The sequence below is a fragment of the Podarcis erhardii genome (genome assembly GCF_964252035.2).
Source record: "Podarcis erhardii genome assembly, chromosome: 1".
In the NCBI taxonomy this organism is placed as follows: Eukaryota; Metazoa; Chordata; class Lepidosauria; order Squamata; family Lacertidae; genus Podarcis; species Podarcis erhardii.
The window spans coordinates 80965029-80986434 of NC_138497.1; the positions used below are offsets into that span (position 1 = coordinate 80965029).

General features: G+C 43.2%; 2 protein-coding genes and 1 long non-coding RNA gene across 3 annotated transcripts; 1 reads left to right on the forward strand and 2 right to left on the reverse strand.

The window, feature by feature from the left end:
• The first annotated feature begins 26 nt into the window (after positions 1 to 26).
• Positions 27 to 2926, forward strand: BET1L (Bet1 golgi vesicular membrane trafficking protein like). The gene is made up of 4 exons (XM_081875605.1): positions 27 to 167; positions 725 to 816; positions 1225 to 1281; positions 2040 to 2926. The coding sequence occupies exons 1-4, from the start codon at positions 149 to 151 to the stop codon at positions 2205 to 2207; spliced, it is 336 nt and encodes a 111-aa protein (XP_081731731.1). The 5' UTR covers positions 27 to 148; the 3' UTR covers positions 2208 to 2926.
• Positions 2927 to 5450: 2524 nt separating this feature from the next.
• Positions 5451 to 12646, reverse strand: CIMAP1A (ciliary microtubule associated protein 1A). The gene is made up of 7 exons (XM_081875593.1): positions 12465 to 12646; positions 11706 to 11835; positions 11060 to 11257; positions 8960 to 9061; positions 8077 to 8198; positions 7364 to 7501; positions 5451 to 5914 (listed from the first exon to the last, which is right to left on the reverse strand). Exons 2-7 carry the CDS (start codon positions 11812 to 11814, stop codon positions 5825 to 5827), a joined length of 759 nt encoding a protein of 252 aa, XP_081731719.1. The 5' UTR covers positions 11815 to 11835; positions 12465 to 12646; the 3' UTR covers positions 5451 to 5824.
• Positions 12647 to 14448: 1802 nt separating this feature from the next.
• On the reverse strand, positions 14449 to 20960 carry LOC309337226. Its single transcript, XR_014154142.1, has 3 exons — positions 20632 to 20960; positions 19612 to 19796; positions 14449 to 16146 (listed from the first exon to the last, which is right to left on the reverse strand). It is a non-coding gene; the product is annotated as an uncharacterized lncRNA (long non-coding RNA).
• Positions 20961 to 21406: the final 446 nt, after the last annotated feature.

A 21406-nucleotide genomic window follows, 5' to 3' on the forward strand; every position in this document is an offset into this window, starting at 1 on the left:
CCTCTCCAGCCGAGGGGAGGGCCGACAGGAGGGGACGCTGCGGCCGAGGGGGGGAGTTTCCTCGGCTAGCCGAGCCTTCCCCGCCGCCGCCGCCGCTCCTCCTCCTGCTCTCTGTGGGCGGAGCGGGACACGAAGGCAGGAAGCGGCCATGGCGGACTGGGGGCGAGGTGAGAGTGTGGAAGAGGCTGGCGAGGGGTCGCCGGAGGGGGAGCGGGTGGCGGCGGCGGCGGCGGCGGCGCTGCCTTCCCTCAGGAGAACGGGGCTGGGGGCGCCGTTGCTCCGGCTCGTCGCGCTGCCTCAGGACCTCCGTGGCCTGTGCTGGGGGTGGGGGACGGGGAACAAAGGAGGCATTCTGATCCTCCCCAGGTCACAGTTGCCACCTTCTCCCCTGCTCGGGGCTCCTGTGTCTTCTGTAGTTGAGTGACGGGCAAGGACGTGGCAGCTGTTTTGCCCATGCTTTGCCAGTGTGGCTTTCCGTTGTGGTGGTGGAATGGACTCTTCCCCACTCGCAGGGCATTTGTGTGTGTGTGTCTGCACTGTGGGGTAACATCCCACACTAGCAAGTGGGGAGCCTGCTGTGCCCTGTGATGGTGAAAATAGGCTTTGGAGTGAGCTCGGGGATGGTCTGCAAAATAACCACACATTTTACCATACTACCTTTTGTTTTAACAGCTGTTATGTTTTAGCTGCACTAAGTGGCGTAATTATTTTATCTTCATTTCAGGTCAGAATGCCAATGCTGTGGATGATATGTTAGATGTGGAAAACAAGCGTATGACCGAAAACCTAGCCTCCAAAGTCACCCGGCTAAAATCGGTTTGTAGATTACTTACTTTACCTGGGGCATCCACACCTACCTTTTGCCCTGTGCTTTTCTAGGCACAGGGCTGTGCTTTGAAATGTCATCACTGAACATGTTTTCTTTCTTTTGGCCTGGCACTTTCCCATCGAAAACTTGCTCTTTCACGCTGAATCAGAACAAATGGAAATTTGTGGCATTTGGGCAAAAAGGAAGTCTGGATGAGCCCTTGCTCTTTGATTGCTGTCTTGCTCTCCAGAAGACTTTGGTCTTTGAGGGTTTTTGTTTTTGTCCCCAACCCCCTTGTATTTAGTAATACACAGAGAATTGCTCAGGAGCAAATGATATTCTTGTTTGCAGTTTTATTAGTTCTTTCCGAAAGTTGTCTAGGTGTCAATAACTGCTTCATTCTGTATTTTCAATAGCTTGCACTGGACATTGACAAAGATGCTGAGGATCAAAATCACTACTTGGATGGCATGGTAAGCAACTGTTTGCACTCTTTAAGAATTACTGATGAAGCTCAGCATGAGCAAACAGGACAATTAGTTTGTATTGAAACATATTTCTGTACAGAGAAGAAATCACCCACAAGTCTATTGGTGTAAGTAGCTCTGTTCCAGAGAGTTAATGTGTTTTAGCCTGCCATTGTACTTCTGGAACATGCTCATGCACACGTATATTTTTCCTTTCCAAGAGGGACCAAACTTGTTGGTCTTCTGTTGGTAGTGATTCCCTGAGAAACTGGTGTTCAGTGATCTGGTATCTAATGGCAAATATGCTGTGAAACTATTTTATGCAGTAAGATTGAGGTTTGTGTCAAATATTCTGAATTTCTTACGCAAGAAGTACCTGAATGAACAAGTGTGCAAACCTTGTGTGGACCTTGCACAGACTACCACATGTTATAATGATCACATAAAAGTCTTATTTTCTCACTGGGTTATCGCAAGGATAAATGAGAGCAAAATATGCATGCAGTAAAGTCATTTAAAATTGTTATTGACAAGGTCAAATCTTGAATTTCACTAGTGTATTTTGCTGGTGTGGGATCTGAGCACATGTGTCTGCATTTGTTTGGGTTTTCTTTTTAAATATTAACAGTATTAAATTGGAATTCAATTAACTGAGTTAAATGTATTTCTCTCACTGAAATATGCCATATGTATATATAATCATGTTGCTTCTTTCAGTAAGCAATGTCTTCTAAATACTTTATTATTTCTACTCTTTGCATTAGGATTCCGATTTCATGAGTGTGACAGGCCTTCTGACGGGGAGTGTGAAGCGTTTCTCCACTATGACCCGGTCGGGAAGAGACAATCGTAAACTTCTTTGCTACGTCTCTGCTGGACTGATTGTAGTCTTCTTCATCCTCTATTATTTGGTGACAAGAGCACGGACTTGAGTAATTGTCAAGATTTTGTATTGGATAGTTGTTGAAGAGGGGAAAAAACTGATGATGAAAATGGTTTTGGAAGATCTTCAGATCCTGAAAATATTATTCAAATGTTGACAGTGATCCAGAGGCACCTCTGTGGATTTCAGTATCATCTCTGGATTGTTTTGACTCACTCTCTTAAAAAGAATATAATTTATTCTGTCACTGTTCCTTTGAAAATTTAAATGCAGCACAATTCACATCCTTGTTGAAACCAAGTCTCTATATAATACCTTATTCTCTTTGCTGTCTGGGAAAGCATGCTGGTGATGCCACCTCTTATAATTTTGTGGTCAGCAGGAAAATCCTGACACCCATGTCAGAGATGTTCAAGTGCCCAATTTAAATGAAAAAATACTACCTGGAGGACTGTGATGCATCTCTTGAGAACTAATTGTGTTATGGACAACTTCTTCCTAGAAAAGTAACTTTGAATTTATTTCCACTTCTGTTAACACCAGCATTTGTAAGTAGTCAAACAATCCTTTTTGCCTATTACTCTCAAGGACTTGCTTAGTAAAACAGAGAATATTCCTAAACGAAGGAAGAGTGAGAACTTGCACAAATGATTTTATCTCATTTTTTCCCTTCTTGTTCTAGTCTGTTCCCTGACCAGATTATTTATATTTGTTTCTTGTTATACAAACCTTACCTTATAGCAAGTTAATGTATATTCGCTTTAAAAAGTTTGTCCAAATCATCCTTTCTGTTAAAGAATTTTATTGATTCTTGGTTAAGTCTTCTTTAGCTGGCTGCTGAATAATTATCCACTTCTCTCTGGAATCAAGTAACATTTTGCAATACTCCTCAGTTTTAATGTTTGTTCTAGGTTCTGGCACCTGGAGTGCTAGAAAGGTATTAACAGCAAAACTGGAGTTAAATTTGTGTGTGATTGATATATATATATCAGTGTGTGTATGTATGTGTGTGTCCTATGCATGTATAAAACTTGGGTAAAGGCACATAGGATTGCAGCCTAGGTTTTTCATCTCTCGACTGGTGGTCTGACATTCCAATTTCCCAGATATAACTTTCCATAATTTACAGTGTCACAACTGAAATAATATAAAGAAGAAAGATTCTGGTACAGTTCTGCTGTGTATCATGGTCTAGTTGATACATTGCTGATCTTTGTCATTCAAAGCCTGACTTGATTTGGGTGAATCTTGCTTTTTTGTTTCTCATTTATTCTATAACATCTCACCATAGCAATAGTACCTTCACACTGGTTTTTAACTTAAAAATAAAATTAAAACAGGTTTTAAACACTTGCCAGTATTTTTCCCCCCTGTATCCCTGTCCCTACTATAAATTCTGATATATACAGGTCCTGACCTAGTATTAAGCAAAGTGAGGCAGTTAGCTCAGCCAGTGCTAGCGAGATAGCAGCAGCAATCCCACAAGCTGTTCCTGAGCCTTTAGCCCTCACCTGTTAAAGCACATCTGTGCCACAGGATGTTACACACACCCTCCCACCAAAAAAACCAGCCTGCTGCCCTTAGGCACAGTAGAGGACACTATCCTGTTGCTAGTAGTGAAGTAAGATTCAGCTGCATGGAATGGAAGGAGCATCATCTTGTCTTTGCCTCAGGCAGCAAAACATGCCAGTCCTGGATATATACTAGGTAGTTTCTAAAGTCTTTCTTAGTAACCTTTGGCTGTTCTTATGAAAAGGAAATATTTGCTCCTGCATGTAAGACAATAGAGGCTGCTGCCCAAGGTTATAGTTGCTTCTTTAGATGCTTCTTTAGAACAAGTGAGCGAACTAGATCGGTATCAGGTTTTTGAGGGCAAGTTAAAAAATCTTCCAGAAGCCTGTCTTCTAAAACCTCTGAATGAGGGACAAGGCAACAAGCCCCAGTTTGTGAACCCCTAAATGCATACTCCATAGAGACATGCAGTGAATCGTAGCTCTTAAACAAGTGTACCCGTCCTGATACATGTGGTTGCAATAATATTTGTCATATTCACCTCATATCTCTAGGTGTACAGTACCTAAAAATGCAATGGGCAAAATTAACCTGAGGTCACTGAAAAGCTTACAATCTTCAACTCAGGGATGCTGTCAAAAGATGCAGAATTCTTTAAAGTCACTATGATTTATTTATCGTTTTTTAATGCCAGAAAATTAAAAGCACACTTCTCAGTTGGCTTCCAAGCCAGACAAACTTCGTAGCATGCCATTCCTGTTCTAGCCTTAAAAGTTGTTGGCAGGGGCCAAAAGATCAGGGCAAAAATACTGCTCAAAAGCTTCCTCCCAAAGCTGATAGCCTTGCTGTCTCAAAGCAGGGCTAACTGTTTCAGTGTCAAGGGAAAGGGTTAAATACCCCTCTCCTTTTAAAGCCCTAAAAAGATATTGGGAGATCTGATTGCAGATATTCCACATCATGTGCTAGGAGACTTTTGAAAGATAAATCTAAATAAAGAAGTTTGTGCTTTTATTTTGAAAGGTATCTCAACTGACATTCTGTTGCTATAGCATGGTGAGAAAGAAAGTGAGTTTATTTGCTTTTTGCAGCAAAAACAATCTTGTAGCACCTTTAAAGACTAACAGATTTTATGGACTGTATACCATGAAAGTTTTTGCCGTAATAAAGTTACTGTCTAAATTGTGGTCAAGTGGACAGAGTAGGGCTTGGAACAAATTTCATCTGTGCTATGAGCTTATTGTGTAGCCTGGGGGGAAAAACAGGTGCAGCCTCATATACTCATCTGTGAAATGGCTTCTCTGTGAAATCCTCACAGAGTTGCTCTGAGGATGAACACAATAAATATAATGCACAAAGGATGATAAGGAGGGGGAACTGGTGAGATCCTGGTTCCCCCTCAACACCTTTGTGCAGGAGGGGATGCAACCATTCACAGCGTCAATTATTTCAGCTGCTGTACCAGTATTAATGGGTGAGAATCCTGACTGAGCTGCAAGGCAGTATTGTTATCACTATTACTGCTAGTTCTCTATGAAAAAGCTTAACATTCTACTTTTCAAGTTCAGAATATTCCTACAGTTTTCGAGTAGTGAACCCTCTACAAAAGAACTGGTGTTTTATTTTATAGCTAGGACATGAAATAAACATTTTATTCCTGATTTATTTATTTATTTCAAAACACGTTTCTCAGCTGAAGATAGGGAATATACAAAATACTTTTTATGTGAGTTATTGCAACAAACAAGTTCCATGAAATAATTCTGGATCAGGAACACAAGTAGCTTTTTTACACAAATACATATATATATTTAATATATATTGGATCCTACTTTATGAAGAATGACACCGTTAATTGTATACTAGTTGTCAGAATGCCGACATGCATTTAGATCTGTATACCTTGGGCTCAAAGAGTAGGGCAAGTGTGAGCTGCGCTTTGTCTTCCTCACAAGAGGGGCTTATGGCATATCCCTTCATCAGAGGACAGAACTTCAGTCTTGAATGGTAATCAGTTTCTGAATATTTTAAATGGTCCTTTAGCTCTGGTATTTGTAAAAAAATGCAGTTAAACAGCTGGTGGTTAACTGTTAAAATGTGGAGGAACATGATATAGAAATATCAGTAGAAAAATCATTTTCTGTACAAGGGATGAATTCAGCAGACGTCCACAATCAGAGGTGTTGTGTAGTCGGAGTGTCTGATTCCAAAAGTGACAACTGGAGCACAAGATTTGAGCAATGATACCTAGAAGCAGAAGGAGTGTAAAATATATTAGGTGAAACAGGCTAGGCTTCTGCTAACAGATTCTTGATTTTGTTCTTTGATCTCTGTGTTCTGCTTAACAGAACAGGCTGCTTCCTGCTGGTTTACTGAGTAAGAAGCATTTTAAATGGAATGTTAAGTGGAAGAATTAAGTACAGATAATTAATAATTGCAGAGCACAACTGGGGCAGTGTTTCATGAAATACTGCTGGAGGAGCTAGATGAATATCCTGGGCATTGTGGACCCCTGGAGATAAACAGTAATTTCAACATCTTGTTTCTTCTGGTCTGAGTAACTTCATATGCAATTAAGTAGCACCATGGTTGATTCTGGAAATGGAGTGTGTACAGTTTCAAGATCCAGCAGCACACACTTGCAAACAAAATTTCATGCGATTTTCATGTTCACCAGTTCACAAAACCCCCAAACTGCTTTGCGCACACCTTTAGTAGTCTCAGGGGCGTACAAAGTGGAGGGCGGAGGGGGCAGATCGCCCCGGGTTCCACCCGGGGGGGGGGGCAGGTTTGACAAGATGGCCCCTGCCTCCCCCCAGCTGTAGAGCGGCGAGGGCGCACACAGCAAGGGCGCCGCTCGCACGGCGACCGTATGGGCTGCCACGCGTGCGCACTCTCTAGGGATGCCGCTGCGTGAGAGCGGCAGCCCATACGGACTGCGCATGTGCGGCATCCTGTATGGTCGCCGCACATGTGTAGTCCGTACAGATGTCGCACGTCCGTCACTGGGCGATTCGCCCTGCCCCTCGGTGTCCCGCCCCGGGTGCCGGAGAGGTTTCCTCCGCCACTGAGTAGTCTCACTATGTTCCCAATCTGTCAAACCATGTGTTTGGCAGCAGAAGAGACTGGTTTGTTAAACTATATTTTGCATTACATCCAAGCCAGGAAATTGGTCTAAGCACACCATGTAAACCAGGATTGCAAACCACTAGTTGTTCTCGGTTTACAATCCTGGCTTGTAGAGACCTTTAAAGCTATACTTTAGACATCATGGCAAACTGTCATTCAACAATACAGAAAGTTTCTCTGACAGCCAGCTGCATAAGGAGAGGAGGGACTGCTCCAGCCCATTGCTTGCTCCTGAGCCAACAAACCATGGTTTCTTGAAGCAGAAATGTAATGTCCCAATCAGACCCGTGTGACAAATGGACCAATCTAGATAAAGGATATCACTAGTAATTATTTGCGTGGGCCATAACAAGTTGATGGTTTGGTAATTACGTCGAAGAAAAATGAACAGGGTTGCTAAGCTACCTATGACCAGCTTCTAACTTCTGCTTCTGTAATATTAGGACAAACATTTCCCTCTCCTCACACCCCACGATTTCAGGCTCTGTTTCCAGGAAAAGAGAATATCCGTACATGGGAGTAATAATTGCTGAAAACAATTAAGAATGAAAGGAAGCTGCTTCTCACCTTTCCTACACTATAGTCTGCAGGCCCAGGTGTTTTCCCAGCTCTTAGACCCTTGCTTCGACTGCCCATAGAATACTTGGGTGCTCTCTTTTTGTAGATGTCTGTATCGGGCTTATGATATGCAGCAGGACCAGGGGTCTGTAAGAGAAGGAACAGGATTCCCATAGATGAAGTAATAATACAATCTATATCTCCTAATTTCCCAGGAAAATTGAGCAGCTCCCTGTGTTACACCAAAACACAATGAATATAGTTTCTACCGTGGCAACACTTTACTTCTCTCATTAATTGTCTTCCGCTCCCCAATGATTTATCAGTGCGGTTGTAAAATAAAACAGCAAATATGAAAACAGGACCTGCCATTGAGTTGTTGTTTTTTAAGGACATGTGGAAATTAGAGTAAAGGATGTTGCACAACTGAAACTAAAAAGTAGGGGTAAAACAAGATTAAAGGCGTTGCAAAAAGTTTGGTAAAATGACCATGGCAATAGCGAACAGTGCGTCAGAGCCAGATTTCTATCTGCTCCTGAATAAGTAATTTTAGCATTAAGACCCCCATGAAAGAGCACAAATTGGCCCTTTGGCACTAGCAACCAGCAGTATGCATTAAATCAAGATTAAAACAAATCTCAGAAAAATGGACCAGAGCAGGCACAACTTTGATTATTGGTAACCAAGAGAGAAACAAGGCATGAAATGAACCAGCAGTCTACCTTATGCAAGTCTTCATCGAAACGCCCAAGCTTACTCCTCCCTGTCATGGAGTAAGAAGGGCCGGCGGAGGTGGCCACTGTGTGCGGCCCAAGGACCTCAGGCATCGTGTAAGCGCTGGGACCTGAAATAGGAACATGGGGACCATTGGGAGGAGCACCAGAGACTTCCAGCAGAGCCGGAGGAGGAGGGAGGTAATGGCTGGGATGCAAAGAGCTACTTCAGGTTGGCCTAAGTGCTCGGGAATACCTCCTAGGAAACTTTTGACTGTTTTCCTTCAAAGAGGTGTAGGGAACCATTGGTCTGCCAGATGTTGCTGAAGTACAGCTCCCATCATCACTGGCCTTTGGCAATGCTGGGGTTGATGGGAGCTGTAGTTCAGCTACATCTGTCTTAGAACATCAAACCATCGCAATACAGTATCTCATAAATTGCTTTTCAGTGCCTCCTCCATTTCAAAAGAGTTTTCTTAATTTTATTTTCCTCCAGAGGCCATGTGCACATTCTCTCCAGCATTCAAGTTCACAGGTCAAAACATAAAAAGCTATTTCCCACTTCCACCAAGTCTATCCTTTACCTACAAAGGCTAGGAGCTCTTCTTTTCATAATTTGTGAATGGTGATACCGGGTTAGCGTGATGCCAGCCACCCGCAGCCTGACCACCATGAGAGATGACCTTTCTGAATGGCAGAAGCATAACACTACACCCCTAGGCTCAAACATGCGCATGTAAGTCCTGCTGAACTTGCTTCCAAGTAAACATGCATAGATCTGAGCTAATGCGCTGTGTTTCATCATTGATAAATTTCTTAAGACAACCTATGTTTGATGCCCTCCAACAACAACAGCAAAGCAAAAAACAAAACCATAAGGGATAAGCCTTACCTGGTGTGGCGTCTACTTTGTAACCACGAGTCCTGAATGACATAGAATGTGCAGGAGCATTTTGATAAATTATTTTCCGTGACTTCTCTGGTGAGTAAGAGGCTAGGTAGATGGGAAGGCAATGGATACAATTAGGTTAAAGCTCATCTTTCACCATGCCAAAATCACTGCTATGTCCTAAAGCCTCTGAAGGGCTGTCTACAGTTTTGTTAATTAAAAAGTTAACATTCTGTGTGCAGGGAGGGTAAATCCCTCATCACATTTTGACTAAGGCATGTGAATTAAAATGCAGGATGAATGTACATTTTGCATGATTTATTCTAATTGCAAATGAGAGCACGGTTGGATGAATATAAAACAGCAGATACAGAAGGAATAGAACGTAGTGTGGGAAGCAGGGATGCTGATGGGAGTTGCAGAGGCAACAGGTGTTTTCTGGATCTCCTGTTCTTAACTTTAATTCTATGGCACTCAGGCCCTCTTCACCGTGTGGTGCTTGTAAGACCCCAGCCACTCACCATCTTAGTTTCTTCATATAAATTACCTTATGCATATACATACCCACTGCCTTGTTTTCGGGAGAAGAAAATGCTAAGGAGGAAACACCACACAAATCCTGAGTGGAGTCCCTAAGATGGTTGGACGGCGTCTTGTATGCCTCCTTCTGGCAATTCCTGCAGCCAAGCTGGTGCCAAACGTATTGCTCTGCTTTCCTTTGGACCACATCACTGAGGCTGAGAGGGGGTGGGTCTTGTTTTCTGGGCAGCTCAGGACCTCCACACACACTGCCCAGGCTTGTACCCCGGGGAGGTCACTGTGGTGCTGCTAATGCAGCAAAAATGAGGCAGCAGTTATGAGTTACCGGTCTCTGCAGCCACAGCAGGCGCTGTGATTCTCTGGCAGTTTGACTTCACCCCCCTGAGGAGCATTCCATTGTCTCTCTAGACAGAAGGATGCCAAAAAAGTGTGTGTTTTGTGCAAATTTGTGCCACAGAACTGTCCCTGGTACAAAGGGTGTATGCACTGGTGGACGAAAAAGTATCTATGTCCCTGCAAGCTGGCAGGAAACTGGGTGTCCCTTCTGTGGCCAATGAGCTGAAGTGACTGCTTCAGGTGGCTGAATTCGCCAGGGCAGCAGAACCTGATGCTGATATTTCTCCTCCCCCCCCTTCGTTTTGGATCTAGATCTTCTCTCACCTCTTCTTCCCAGGCAGGGCAGGGGCACCATTTTGGGGCCTGGCTCAGATGCCAAAATGTTGTGAGCCGGCCCTGGGAGGGTGCAGAGGCATGCAGGGAGAGGAGAGGGAGAAGTTCTGTTGCACAAGTGGAAATCCTTAGGCTAGTTGAACTAGTTGAGTCACAATGGCTATCAGCCCCAGCAAGCAGGGCCAAGTGACTAGAGACAATGCAAACTGTAGTTCAGCAATATATGGAGGGTCAGTATATGGTCCTCACTCCTGCACTAGTGGAAGAACTTCTTTGGATTCTGCCCAAAGCAGCTTACCCAAAATTGACACGGCACAAAATAAAAAATACCACCGAAAAACAAGACAAAATGCAGCCTAAACTGAGAAATAAGACAAAATTCAACCTAAAGCCAACAGTAGCATGCGAGATATGCCCAATGTTGTGGCAAGATTTGAGGACACTTTTGACAAACATCCAGATGCAGCCTTTGACAGAGCTTTTTTATTCTCTAAAAATAATCAGGCATGTTGAAACTTAACAAACTGATGGATTACTATAAAAGATGCAGGAGGAAATTAACGATAGGACCCACAAAGGCGAGGAGGGAAGTCCAGGAGATTCTATGGAACCTTATGACGTATGTTGGATATATCATTGTAAAACTTCAAACTGAAAAACCAAATAAATAAATTTACAAAAAGAAAAAAGAAACTGAACAAACAGAATCAGTCTCTGTGTGAGCAAGCAACTCATATGGATTATTTAATCTGAGGATGACACCGCATGTTTTTCAATGTAGCCATAAGAAATCATTCCAAAGGCCAGTTTTGGAACGATGCACCCAAATTCTACCTTAGTCTTGGGTTAGCAGATGCCATCAACATATACCTTGGATGGGTGACTATTACTCACCAGGACCTGGGGTAACCTCCTTTTTCACTCTGAATCGACCACCCATTGTATAAGACGGAGCCGATTGCCTTCCTCTGTTTGTCATATAGCCCTGCACATCGTAAGGACCCGGAACTCTGTCTTTGCTGGATGGGGGCTTTGCGCCATACATACTGTAGGCAGGGGCTTTCCTTTTGGTAGGGATGTGCGAGATATAACCTGAAAAAGGGTAGACACAGAGCTCAGGAGTAAGGCGTTGCCTCCGACTGGTTGCAGTTCTCCAGTATCTCAAAGACAAAGGACATTCCTGGCCCTGCTTCCTTAGATCATTTAGTCCGAGACACGAGGGATTGAAAGATATGTTCTCCTATGATGATGCAGCTGATCTCAGTCATTTCTAGTTGTGGGACACCAGGGCAGCTGAGAGGGACAGGGTACAGAGGGTACTGGTGTCCCCGGCCAAGAGCCAGCAGTGGACCCAAGCTCTAAGAGTTTTCAAGTTTCTACATGCCCCCAAAGGGAAAATATGTACCGGAATATGGAGCTCCCCCACCCCTGTTCAATTTCTGTGAGGTGGGCCAGCCTCGCAGACTGCTCCTGCTGCCAAGCACTTTTTTTCTTGCATCAACTTTTTAAACCCCACTATACTTCTGTTTCTTTTGCTTACCTGTTGCTCCCGGTATGTTGTACTTGGGCCCAGGGCTGGAATACTGGGCCATGACTGGTCCTCGTGGACGATGGGGCCTCCATGTGCCCACCCAACCTCCATTACTCATGATGGCAGTCTAGTCTAAAGCCTAAGAAATGAAGAACACAGAGCGAATTTGTGTAAAGGTTAGTTTGGATACATCCTCCTGGGGGAAAACTTAGGGTAACTCTATTGTACCCTGCACTGAGCTGGCAGGATCTATAGCTAGCTATTAACATGACTGTTACCAATTCAGTAGAGTCTCATTGTATTATCTGGGTTGTATTGGAGATAGAAGTATCAAGAATGGAAGAATTAGGCCTCCCCTGCATAAGAAGTGCCTACTGGATCATGCCAGCTGCTCATCTGGTCCAGCATCCTGTTCTCACAGTGGCCACCATTTATTGTGTGAAGGGGCTCTTCATGCATCCAAGATCTTTTGTAGAGTCCACATGGCATAGTTGTCGTCATCAAAATACCAGCCTGTATTTCTCCCTCTCTTTAATCTGGATTTACCTTTCCTGGGAGAAACCCAGTAAATAAATAAGTAGAAAACCTTGTGTTGCTGATGACCAGTTTGCACTATCTAAGTGATCCGCTTACAGTATTAAACCCCCGCCCAGAATCAGCCATCGACTTCCAAAAGAGTCAGGTAACTAACTACACAGCACATGAAACAGAGGAAAAAATGAATATAAACTAAAACAATTCTTAAATGGCCACTGAGTGCTAATTCACCTTCTTTTGCCCTTGGAGATTTAACTGATGTGGGCAACAGTGTTTTCTGCAGGATATTTCCTTGCTGTCTGTCAACAGGGCTGTGGACAGTTTAAGGAGAAGATGGAATTCTGAACAAGCAGAACCCATCTCCGTTTGCAGGGATTTATCCTCCCCTTCATGTGAAGAACCTTCATGAAATTGCCATAGAAACAGACAATTGCCCTTCATAGTACTTCTGGGTGTTCTAGAACACCAGGTATGACTCTTAGGAAAGCCTGGGCTGTGTGAGTGTCATGATGAGAATTAGAGTCAAATCACATAGCCTGTGGAAGATCCTTTGCTGGATCTCCAAATATATTTTTCTTTTGCTAAAAGCAACCAGGGATTTTGACTGGCACACTGCATAGGAGAAGGAGGGGAATTAATTCGCTCCTCTCCCGTGCCAGCTATTCTAAGCAAGTTGTCTCTAATGATGCAGGCAGCCTTGTAAATTAAAATTTCAGGTATGAAAATCTCTGAGAATGACTAGAATATCTGAAAATAGTGCACACTGAAAATACACAATCCTAATACAGGCATACCTGTCAGGGAGCCATAAATCAGCAATAAATCACACAGAGTACGTAGTGTTTACTCTTTATTTGAAGAAGCAAGGCCTGCTCAGGGAAGCCAGGCCTAATGAGCACAGCAACTCTTCTCAGTAGGTCTTGCCCCTATGAGGCAGTTGTGGAGGCTGAAGGTCCCTGCCTTCCCACAGCTGTCTGAATCTCATCCTCCCCCTGGGTCCTTCCCAAGCAATCTGAAACTATGCAGGCATGCCTGTCTCTGCTCCTCTGTCTTCAGACCTCTTCTGGTCCTGGGAGACTGTGAGGAGGAGAGCTTGTTGCAGCAGGAGAGGGAGACATCTGCGTTTCTTCACCAGCCTGACTCATCTCTGCCTCTTGGCCTCCCTCTTCTCCTGCTTCAGATTCTGATTTTGGACTTCCCTCTGCTACAGCCTCTTCCTGCACAATAAACCATGTTACCTCTTCAGCTTCCGACACCCACTGGCAGAGGAAGGGGGTGGTAACATCGCCCTCCGCCCCTCAGGGACACTCACTGTGGGCGGCACCCCCTGGGATGCTTGCCCTGCCCCCAGAGATGGGTAGCCCTGCCTCCACAGCCAGCTAGCCCCGCCCCCGGGTGGACAGCATGTGCCGGAGCAGCTAGCTCCGTCTCTGCCAACACCTCCTCCTTCCAGTCTGCTTCCTCTTCTCCCTCTGACCACTCATCATCATCCCACCACCAATCCCCAGGCTCTGAGCCTTCTTCCTTTGGAGGTTCCCCAACTGGTGCCTCCCACCATTCCCGTGTCCAGCCAGTCCGCGACAATAACTCAGAGATCTTGTAGGTTCAGTTCTAGACTACCGCAATAAAGTGAATATCACAATAAAGCAAGCAACACATTTATTTTTTTATGTTTCCCACTTTCAGTGGGGCCCCAGAACTCATGAGCAAAGTGAACGCAAAGTGAACATTATGGCATTGTTGACAAGCTTGCCTTTGGTTCCAGCAACTGCCTGTTGACCTGAAACCAGCCATGTTAGGATATTGGTTCCCCTTCATAATACATGGCTTTTGTTTCGTTTCAGATTCACATGTAGTCATCAAGCCAGAATCACTGTCTCTATCACTAGATTGCCCTACAGCTGCTTTGGATACATTGGAACATTGGATATGTGTCCAGGGCAGCTGTTTATTAGCTCCATCTGGTATACAGGCTGAGACACTACCTGCCCGCGGACTGTCTCACCAAGAGAGGTGAATGCTCTAGTTATCTCTCGCTTGGACTACTGCAATGTGCTCTATGTGGGGTTACCTTTGAAGGTGATCCAGAAACTATAACTAATCCAGAATGCGGCAGCTAGACTGGTGATTGGGAGTGGCCGCCAAGACTACATAACACCAGTCTTGAAAGACCTAAACTGGTTCCCAATACATTTCCGAGCACAATTCAAAGTTTTGGTGCTGACCTTTAAAGCCCTAAATGGCCTCGGTCCAGTATACCTGAAGGAGCGTCTCCACCCCCATTGTTCTGCCCGGACACTGAGGTCCAGCACCGAGGGCCTTCTGGCGGTTCCCTCGTTGCAAGAAGCCAAGTTACAGGGAACCAGGCAGAGGGCCTTCTCAGTAGTGGCACCCACTCTGTGGAACGCCCTCCCGCCAGATGTCAAAGAGAAAAACAACTACCAGACTTTTAGAGGACATCTGAAGGCAGGCCTGTTTAGGGAAGCTTTTAATGTTTAATAGACTATCGTATTTTAATATTCTGTTGGAAGCTGCCCAGAGTCGCTGGGGAAACCCAGCCACATGGGCGGGGTATAAATAATAAATGATGATGATGATTGTGGAATGGATTCCATCACAAGTGCTATCATTGACATGTAGAAATAAATTGATTGACTTTCAATCGCCTTCCACCTTTTGGCACAGTAGGGAAATTGAGACAGTAGGGATCATTCTGCCCAACAGCTTTCTATCTAACCCCACCCCACTTTGCCACTTTCCCCCAAGCTGAGGCACAAACAGAAGGCTTTCATCCCTGCTCCTCTTTCCCCCAGCTGGGGATGCCAACTGGCTGGAAAAAAACCTTTGCTGCTCCTGTGCTTTAGAAACACCTTCAGGGTCTGATATTGAGTTAGCTTCTGGTCCATCAGACGAGAGTCGAAAGAAGTTGCTGCTAATATTTATATAAGGCACTGATTTTTACAGTATTTTTCCATGAGATTATTTTTCTTTCAATGAGATTATTTTTATCATAACTATGTTAATTAAACCTGTAAAATAACTACATTATTTAAACATGTAGAATTTTCACTGTAGTTTTTTTGCAGTTGATTTTCATGCATTGATTTTTTGGGCTGCTTCTGCTGTTTGCAAACCAGCATTCATGGGTGGTGGTCAAGACATGCAGGTTCTTCATTATGGGTACATATGGGAAGCCACAATTGGTCAAATAAAAATAAACAAACATGAAAAAAACCTGCACCTGCAGTTGTCACCACAAATGCAGTTTCCATGCATGTTCCAAATCCGTTCTCAAATTAAATTGAATGTGTTGATTCTGTGTGTTCATGCAGACAATTTCTGTATTTTACAAGGTTTGAACACGTATTGCAGACTTAAGACAGAGCCAAGATGGTGAAGGGACAGTGGTCAGAATTCACCTTTGTTACCTCCCCATGCTCCTGGAACTGTCAGAGTTACCCAGACTCACACCAATTACCGTCTTTTTCCATATTGAATTACTTGTAGTGGATAAGCCGTTGTATTGCCTCCGTTACTTGCAAGATTGAAAGTGAAACTCCTTAAAAGTATTATCAGCCATACAGCACTACATGTTACAGAGACCCAAATTGCTGCTGTAACTGCTGGAAAACACACAGAGATTGTTTGTAATTTACCTGAATGCAACAAGATAAGGAATTTTAATGAAACGTGAAGCTTGAATTATTCAGGAATATTATAAAGAGGTTTCTCATTGGTTTTGTACAGCATGATGAATATACTCTAAAGGAAGGATAGGGCTTGATCAGTGAAAGCAGAAAGAGAAAAGGGTGCATCATTCAGTGAGCGGTACTGGGCAACTCCTGCTGGCAGATGGCCTGCAATGTTATTGAAGATTTCCTTCGAATTATCAGCACCTCTTCAGTATATCAGCCTGAAATTAAAAGGGCAGAAGAAAATTCAGCATAAAGTCCTCTCAACATAGCAATATGGGATAAGTTCACATCTTCGCAGATTACCCTCACCATTGTTGTGTTAGTCTTTTTTATATATTTTTTTTAATTTTCAATTTTCACAATTCGAAATAGACATTTTACAAACTTATTGATATCTAGGACTTCCGGGTTAGCGCGATCTGGAAATGGCGGATTTCCTCCGAGCTGCGGAGGGAATCGGCTTCATCGAGGACGGGTCTTGCCGCGCCGGCGACGCGGGGACCCTTAGAAACCGCAGGCGCTGAAGCCTGCGGACGGGAAGACTCGGTGGGCGCCTTAAGCACCCCCCCTGACCCTCGAAAAAGGGTACGGAGGGCGGTGTGGCGCTGAGAGTCGATCGACACCTCGGTGGAGCGGAGCCGCGAGCCACGACCGGAGACCGCTGACTTTCTCCCTGGAAATTTGGACTGAAAGAATTAACCCGTGAGTAAATGGAATTTGGCTTTAAGAAATTTTTCCTTTGAATTGGAGACGATCGGAGGGTGTGCTAAAAGGGAGTCCGCACCCCCCCTAACTACGGACAATTTTAAAGCAAAGCTCAGAGAACTAAGGCGGAAAAGATACACTTATACATTATAAAAGAAACTTCTTCCACGATTTAACAAAGGAAGTGTTGTGCTGGAGAGTGAGGAGAAAACCTTTTTTTTCCCTCTTTTTTTTTCTTTTTTTTTTGCGAAACCCCCCCTCCCCCCGGGACCAGGGAGAATCCCGTGTTTAAGTCTGGTGCAGAAAAACAAGCTGTCAAAAGAACTGTTAAATGGACAGATTGAAAATTTGTTAACTGATATCTCTCTGAACTAAAAGTTAAATTGTAACAAAGTGGTTGGAGACTCGATAGAAAGAAATAAAAAAGATTTGGACTGTTGGAAAAAGTTTACAAAGTAACCAGAATCCCTCTAGGGGGATTCCAAAGCTACTACAATGGCGGCAGATGGAAAACTACAGGATGTTTTATCTTGTGGGAATACTGCAAGAGCAGAGTCTGAGTATGAACAAACAATTAATGACCTTGACTTCAGGAACAAGCAACTCTGCTGAAAGCATGAAGGAACTGACAGGAAAGGAATCTGCAGCCGAAACAGAAAAGATACATCAAGAATTGGAGGAAAGAGAGCAAGGAGAGGAGAAAGAACAATTGAAATATACCAACAAAAAGTCCATAATGGTGGAACGCAAGGGAAAAGACTATTGGATTATCTGGATTACAACACTGCAAAAGATGTTAAGGATGAAGGAGGGGGCCCCTGAAGTATCTGCAACACAGGAACTTGAAGGATATAAGAAATATGATTGGGGCTATCCTTTTGATTATGAAAGACTGGTTGACCTTTGGCAGCAGTTCCTACCAAGCATCTATGAGGGAAGAAAAACCGGAGTGATGAAGAATGGATTCTTTCGAGATTCGAGGACCGATATAAGAGACTTCCAACAGAATCGACGGAGAGGAACTGAAAGGGACTTAAAGGCTCTCGACGTGAGGAATCCGGGCTGAAAATGATGGTTGATTTTTATTTGAAAAGGGATCAGAACCTGGGAAGGGGGGAGGGGGAAATATCTTTATTATTGCTATTTAGTTACAGAAGGGTAAGAACGATGATAAATTTTGGGTTGGGTGAATAGGGTCTATATTTAAAAATGGGAAATCGAGGGAAGGGAATCTACGCCGACCTTAGGGAAAAATTTAAATGTTTATAAGAACTGGGGACAAGAGAAATCGGGCTAATTATGAAGAGATATATTTAAAAATATCAATTATAGGTTAAGAAGAAGAAACTAAAATTTGCTGAACGAATTATGGGAATAGGGATGTATGAAGAGGGGGTGGGGGGGAGTCCGGGGAACAAGGTTAAGAAAATAAGGTGTTGTGATGATATTTGTTTTGTTTTTGTTGTAACTTTTGTGTCTGTGTTTTGTAACGTGTGTTTGTCTCTAAAAAATGTGAAAACCCAATAAAAATTATTATTAAAAAAAAACAAACTTATTGATATCTAATGACTTCCCCTCTTCTCTTTCCATGGTTCATTTTACATATCTTCCATTCCTGCATATTTTACTATAACCATTCAAATCAATTTTCCATTAATTACACTTTTGAATTTATCTTAACGCTGCCAGCGTTTTTGGGTTTTGGGACCAAAGCTCACAATTTAAAAAAGAACTATTACAAAACAAGGATAAACTCTTGTCAAGAATGTATAACTTTCTATTGTAATGGGAAACAAAAGGCGAACTAGTGAAAGCTTCAGTGACCCACTGGGCAATGGATATAGGACACAATATGGATTTAAACCTCTGAGAGAAACTCTGGAAAAGAGGTTTGAAATTTACTGCATGTTACACATTGAAAGAGAACTATCTGAAAATGATTCATAGATGGTACCCAACTCCTAGTAGGTTGGCTAAGATGTATAAAGTACAATCAGATATGTGTTGGAAATGCAAAGAAAAGGAGGGGACCATTTTTCATACGTGGTTGACATGTAAAAAGGTAAAAGAATATTGGGAAATGATTTATAACAAGTTGAAAAAAATGTTTAAAATTACCTTCCCCAAAAGACCAGAGTCCTTTTTATTAGGAATAACCCAGACAGAAATTCCTAGGTGTCAGAAAATCTTGTTTATGTATGCAACAAGAGCAGCCCATGTTTTGTTAGCCAAAAAATGGAAAATGATTTCTGTTGATTTCTGCGTTATAAATGAGCTTTCACGGAACGTAAAAGCCACTTCTGGGAACGTAGCAGAATATAACGCAAGTTGAGTGCTCATTTCTGTGTTCATAGAAGAATAGAATTGCAGAGTTGGAAAGGATCCTGAGGGTGTTTCTAGCCCAACCACCTGCAATGCGGGTATCTTTACTTGATGTGGGGCTTGAACCCACAGCCCTGAAATTAAGAGTCTCATGCTCTAGCGACGGAGCGATCCTGTGTATTTGTGCCCAGATAAAGTCTATTTGCAAATACTGCAGAAATGAGCACTAAACTTGCACTGTGCAACTTGCAGGTGCAACCACAAACCAAAACGTAAGAGAGGACTGAGAGAGGTTGAAGTTGTGGCAAACACAACTTCCAGTTTTCCTACCAGTTTTCCTGTTTTGAGCCTGGCACCAGCTCCTGCCAACGCCTAGGATGGCACTGCAGACCACATGGGGCTAGGTTGCACCCAGTCCAGTGGTCCAGGATTTCGCCATTCTCTAGTAGATAGAAAACTTGTTCTAATTTTTAAACATTACTCAAGTCCCTGGAAACCTGTGTGATTCTACGTTCTTTCATGTTCAGTATGTGGACATTAGCATGATTTTTCTTAATTGAATAGCATTTGTGAAAATGTTGCGACGACCCGTCAGAATTAAGGTTCAACTGCAAGAAAAAAAAGGACATTTTTAAAAAATAGAAAAAGAAGATTACCGCTAGATCCACCAGAGCCAGTTTGTGGAGCAAAGACAACTCGAATACACTTGCTCTCATTTTAAGTGCACCATTTATTGCATGGACGTCACTTGTGTACTTTGAAAGTTCTTCCTGAAACAGCGAATCCGATTTAAAAAGCCCTTTCTGCACAATGTTATTGACAGCGATACAAGAAATCAAACCTAGGTTAAAAGAAAAAGAAGAGGTGAAGAGCAAGTGATTTGAAAATTACATTTTTTTACACATATTGTATTTCATGCCTTAGGAGTGTAAAATTAATAACAGTGATGCAGTGGCTTAACAATTAATCCTTCTTCCCAAGGGACCTCTGCAAATTGTAGCTCTGTGCGGGATAATGGTGTCTCCTAATGACTCTCAGCACCTTTAATAAACTACAGCTCCCAGAATTCTTTGAGGAAAGCTGTGACCGTTTAAAGTGGTATCATAATGCTTGTATTGTGTGAATGTCGAGCCAGTCGCTTTCTCACACACTCTAATCTATCTCATAGGGTTGTCGAGAGGATAAAATGGTGGTTTTTCCTCAAGTTTTAAGGAAGGAAGAGGCTGGCTCTTCTTAAGGTTCTGTTTATTTTCATTGCCAATCTCTGGCTTTGATCACACACTTTTACCCAGCTGTCAAGCGTCCCTTATTTGGCGGGACAGTCTCTTATCCCAGCGCCATGTCCTGCTGCTGTCCCTTATTGATGATGTCCCTTAAATAAGCTACTGAAGCTAATGGGGCCCTTTCTATGTCCAGCTGTCCTTTGTCAACAACAAATTGTTGCTGTTTTTTTGTGTTGAATATATGCTATATGGTAATTTATGGACCTAATAGGTATCTAAAGCCATTTGCACGCAACAAAATATGTATTTTATCAAACTAATTGTTGATCCCTTATTTTGGCTGCTGATCCCTTATTTTCGAGGCTGCTGGTCCCTTATTTTCAAATCTGTAAGTTGACAGCTATGCTTTTACCTTCATCTTAAAGAGACATAAACAGTATTGGTGATACTTACCAGAGTTGCAGCCACATGGCAGGGAGAGGAGCAGAAAGACAATGGCTGCCTTCATAGCTGCAAGGACAAAGGAGTGCTCCCTGGGAATAGTCAAAATGCTCTGTGACTTTCTTCGGAACCCCAGACATGCAGCTGAGAGAAATATATAGGAGCCAGCCAGCAACACTGACTCCTCCCTCAATATGGCATGGCAGTTTACAAGGCTTCTTTGGCTGTTTTTGTTTCTAAACAGCATGCACCCACTCCGGAGTCAGAGGGAGAGATTTGCTGGACTTTAAAAGACTGAAACCCATTGCTAACATGCAATGTATCATTTTGTTGCTTTGTAACAGTTATTATATTTCACATGCAGCTAATTGTGGAAAAATAGTGCCTCAGCACTAGTAAAGGCTCTCGTGTTGAAGCAGCCGATATTATCAATTTTGTACTGCTCAGGTACGAAGCCTCTGAATTATTCCATTGCAGTACCTCAGGATAAAAATCAAAATAGATGCATTTTTAATAAAATAACAACAACAACAACAACAACAACAATTTAAGACAATGCACTCAGCAGCTGGGCAGGATGACCCTCTGTTGTATGATATGATCCCGCAATGGTTCTTATATACTTAGCTCAGGGGTCGGCAAGGCTTACCGGGCATGGGCCGGATCACTCCCGTGGAGATCCTCCGTGGGCTGGACCGGCGCAGCATGACGCCGGAAATTGCGTCTGCGCATGTCCACGGCACCAGAAGTAGCTTCTGCACATGCCTAGATGCCTAAAATTGTGCCT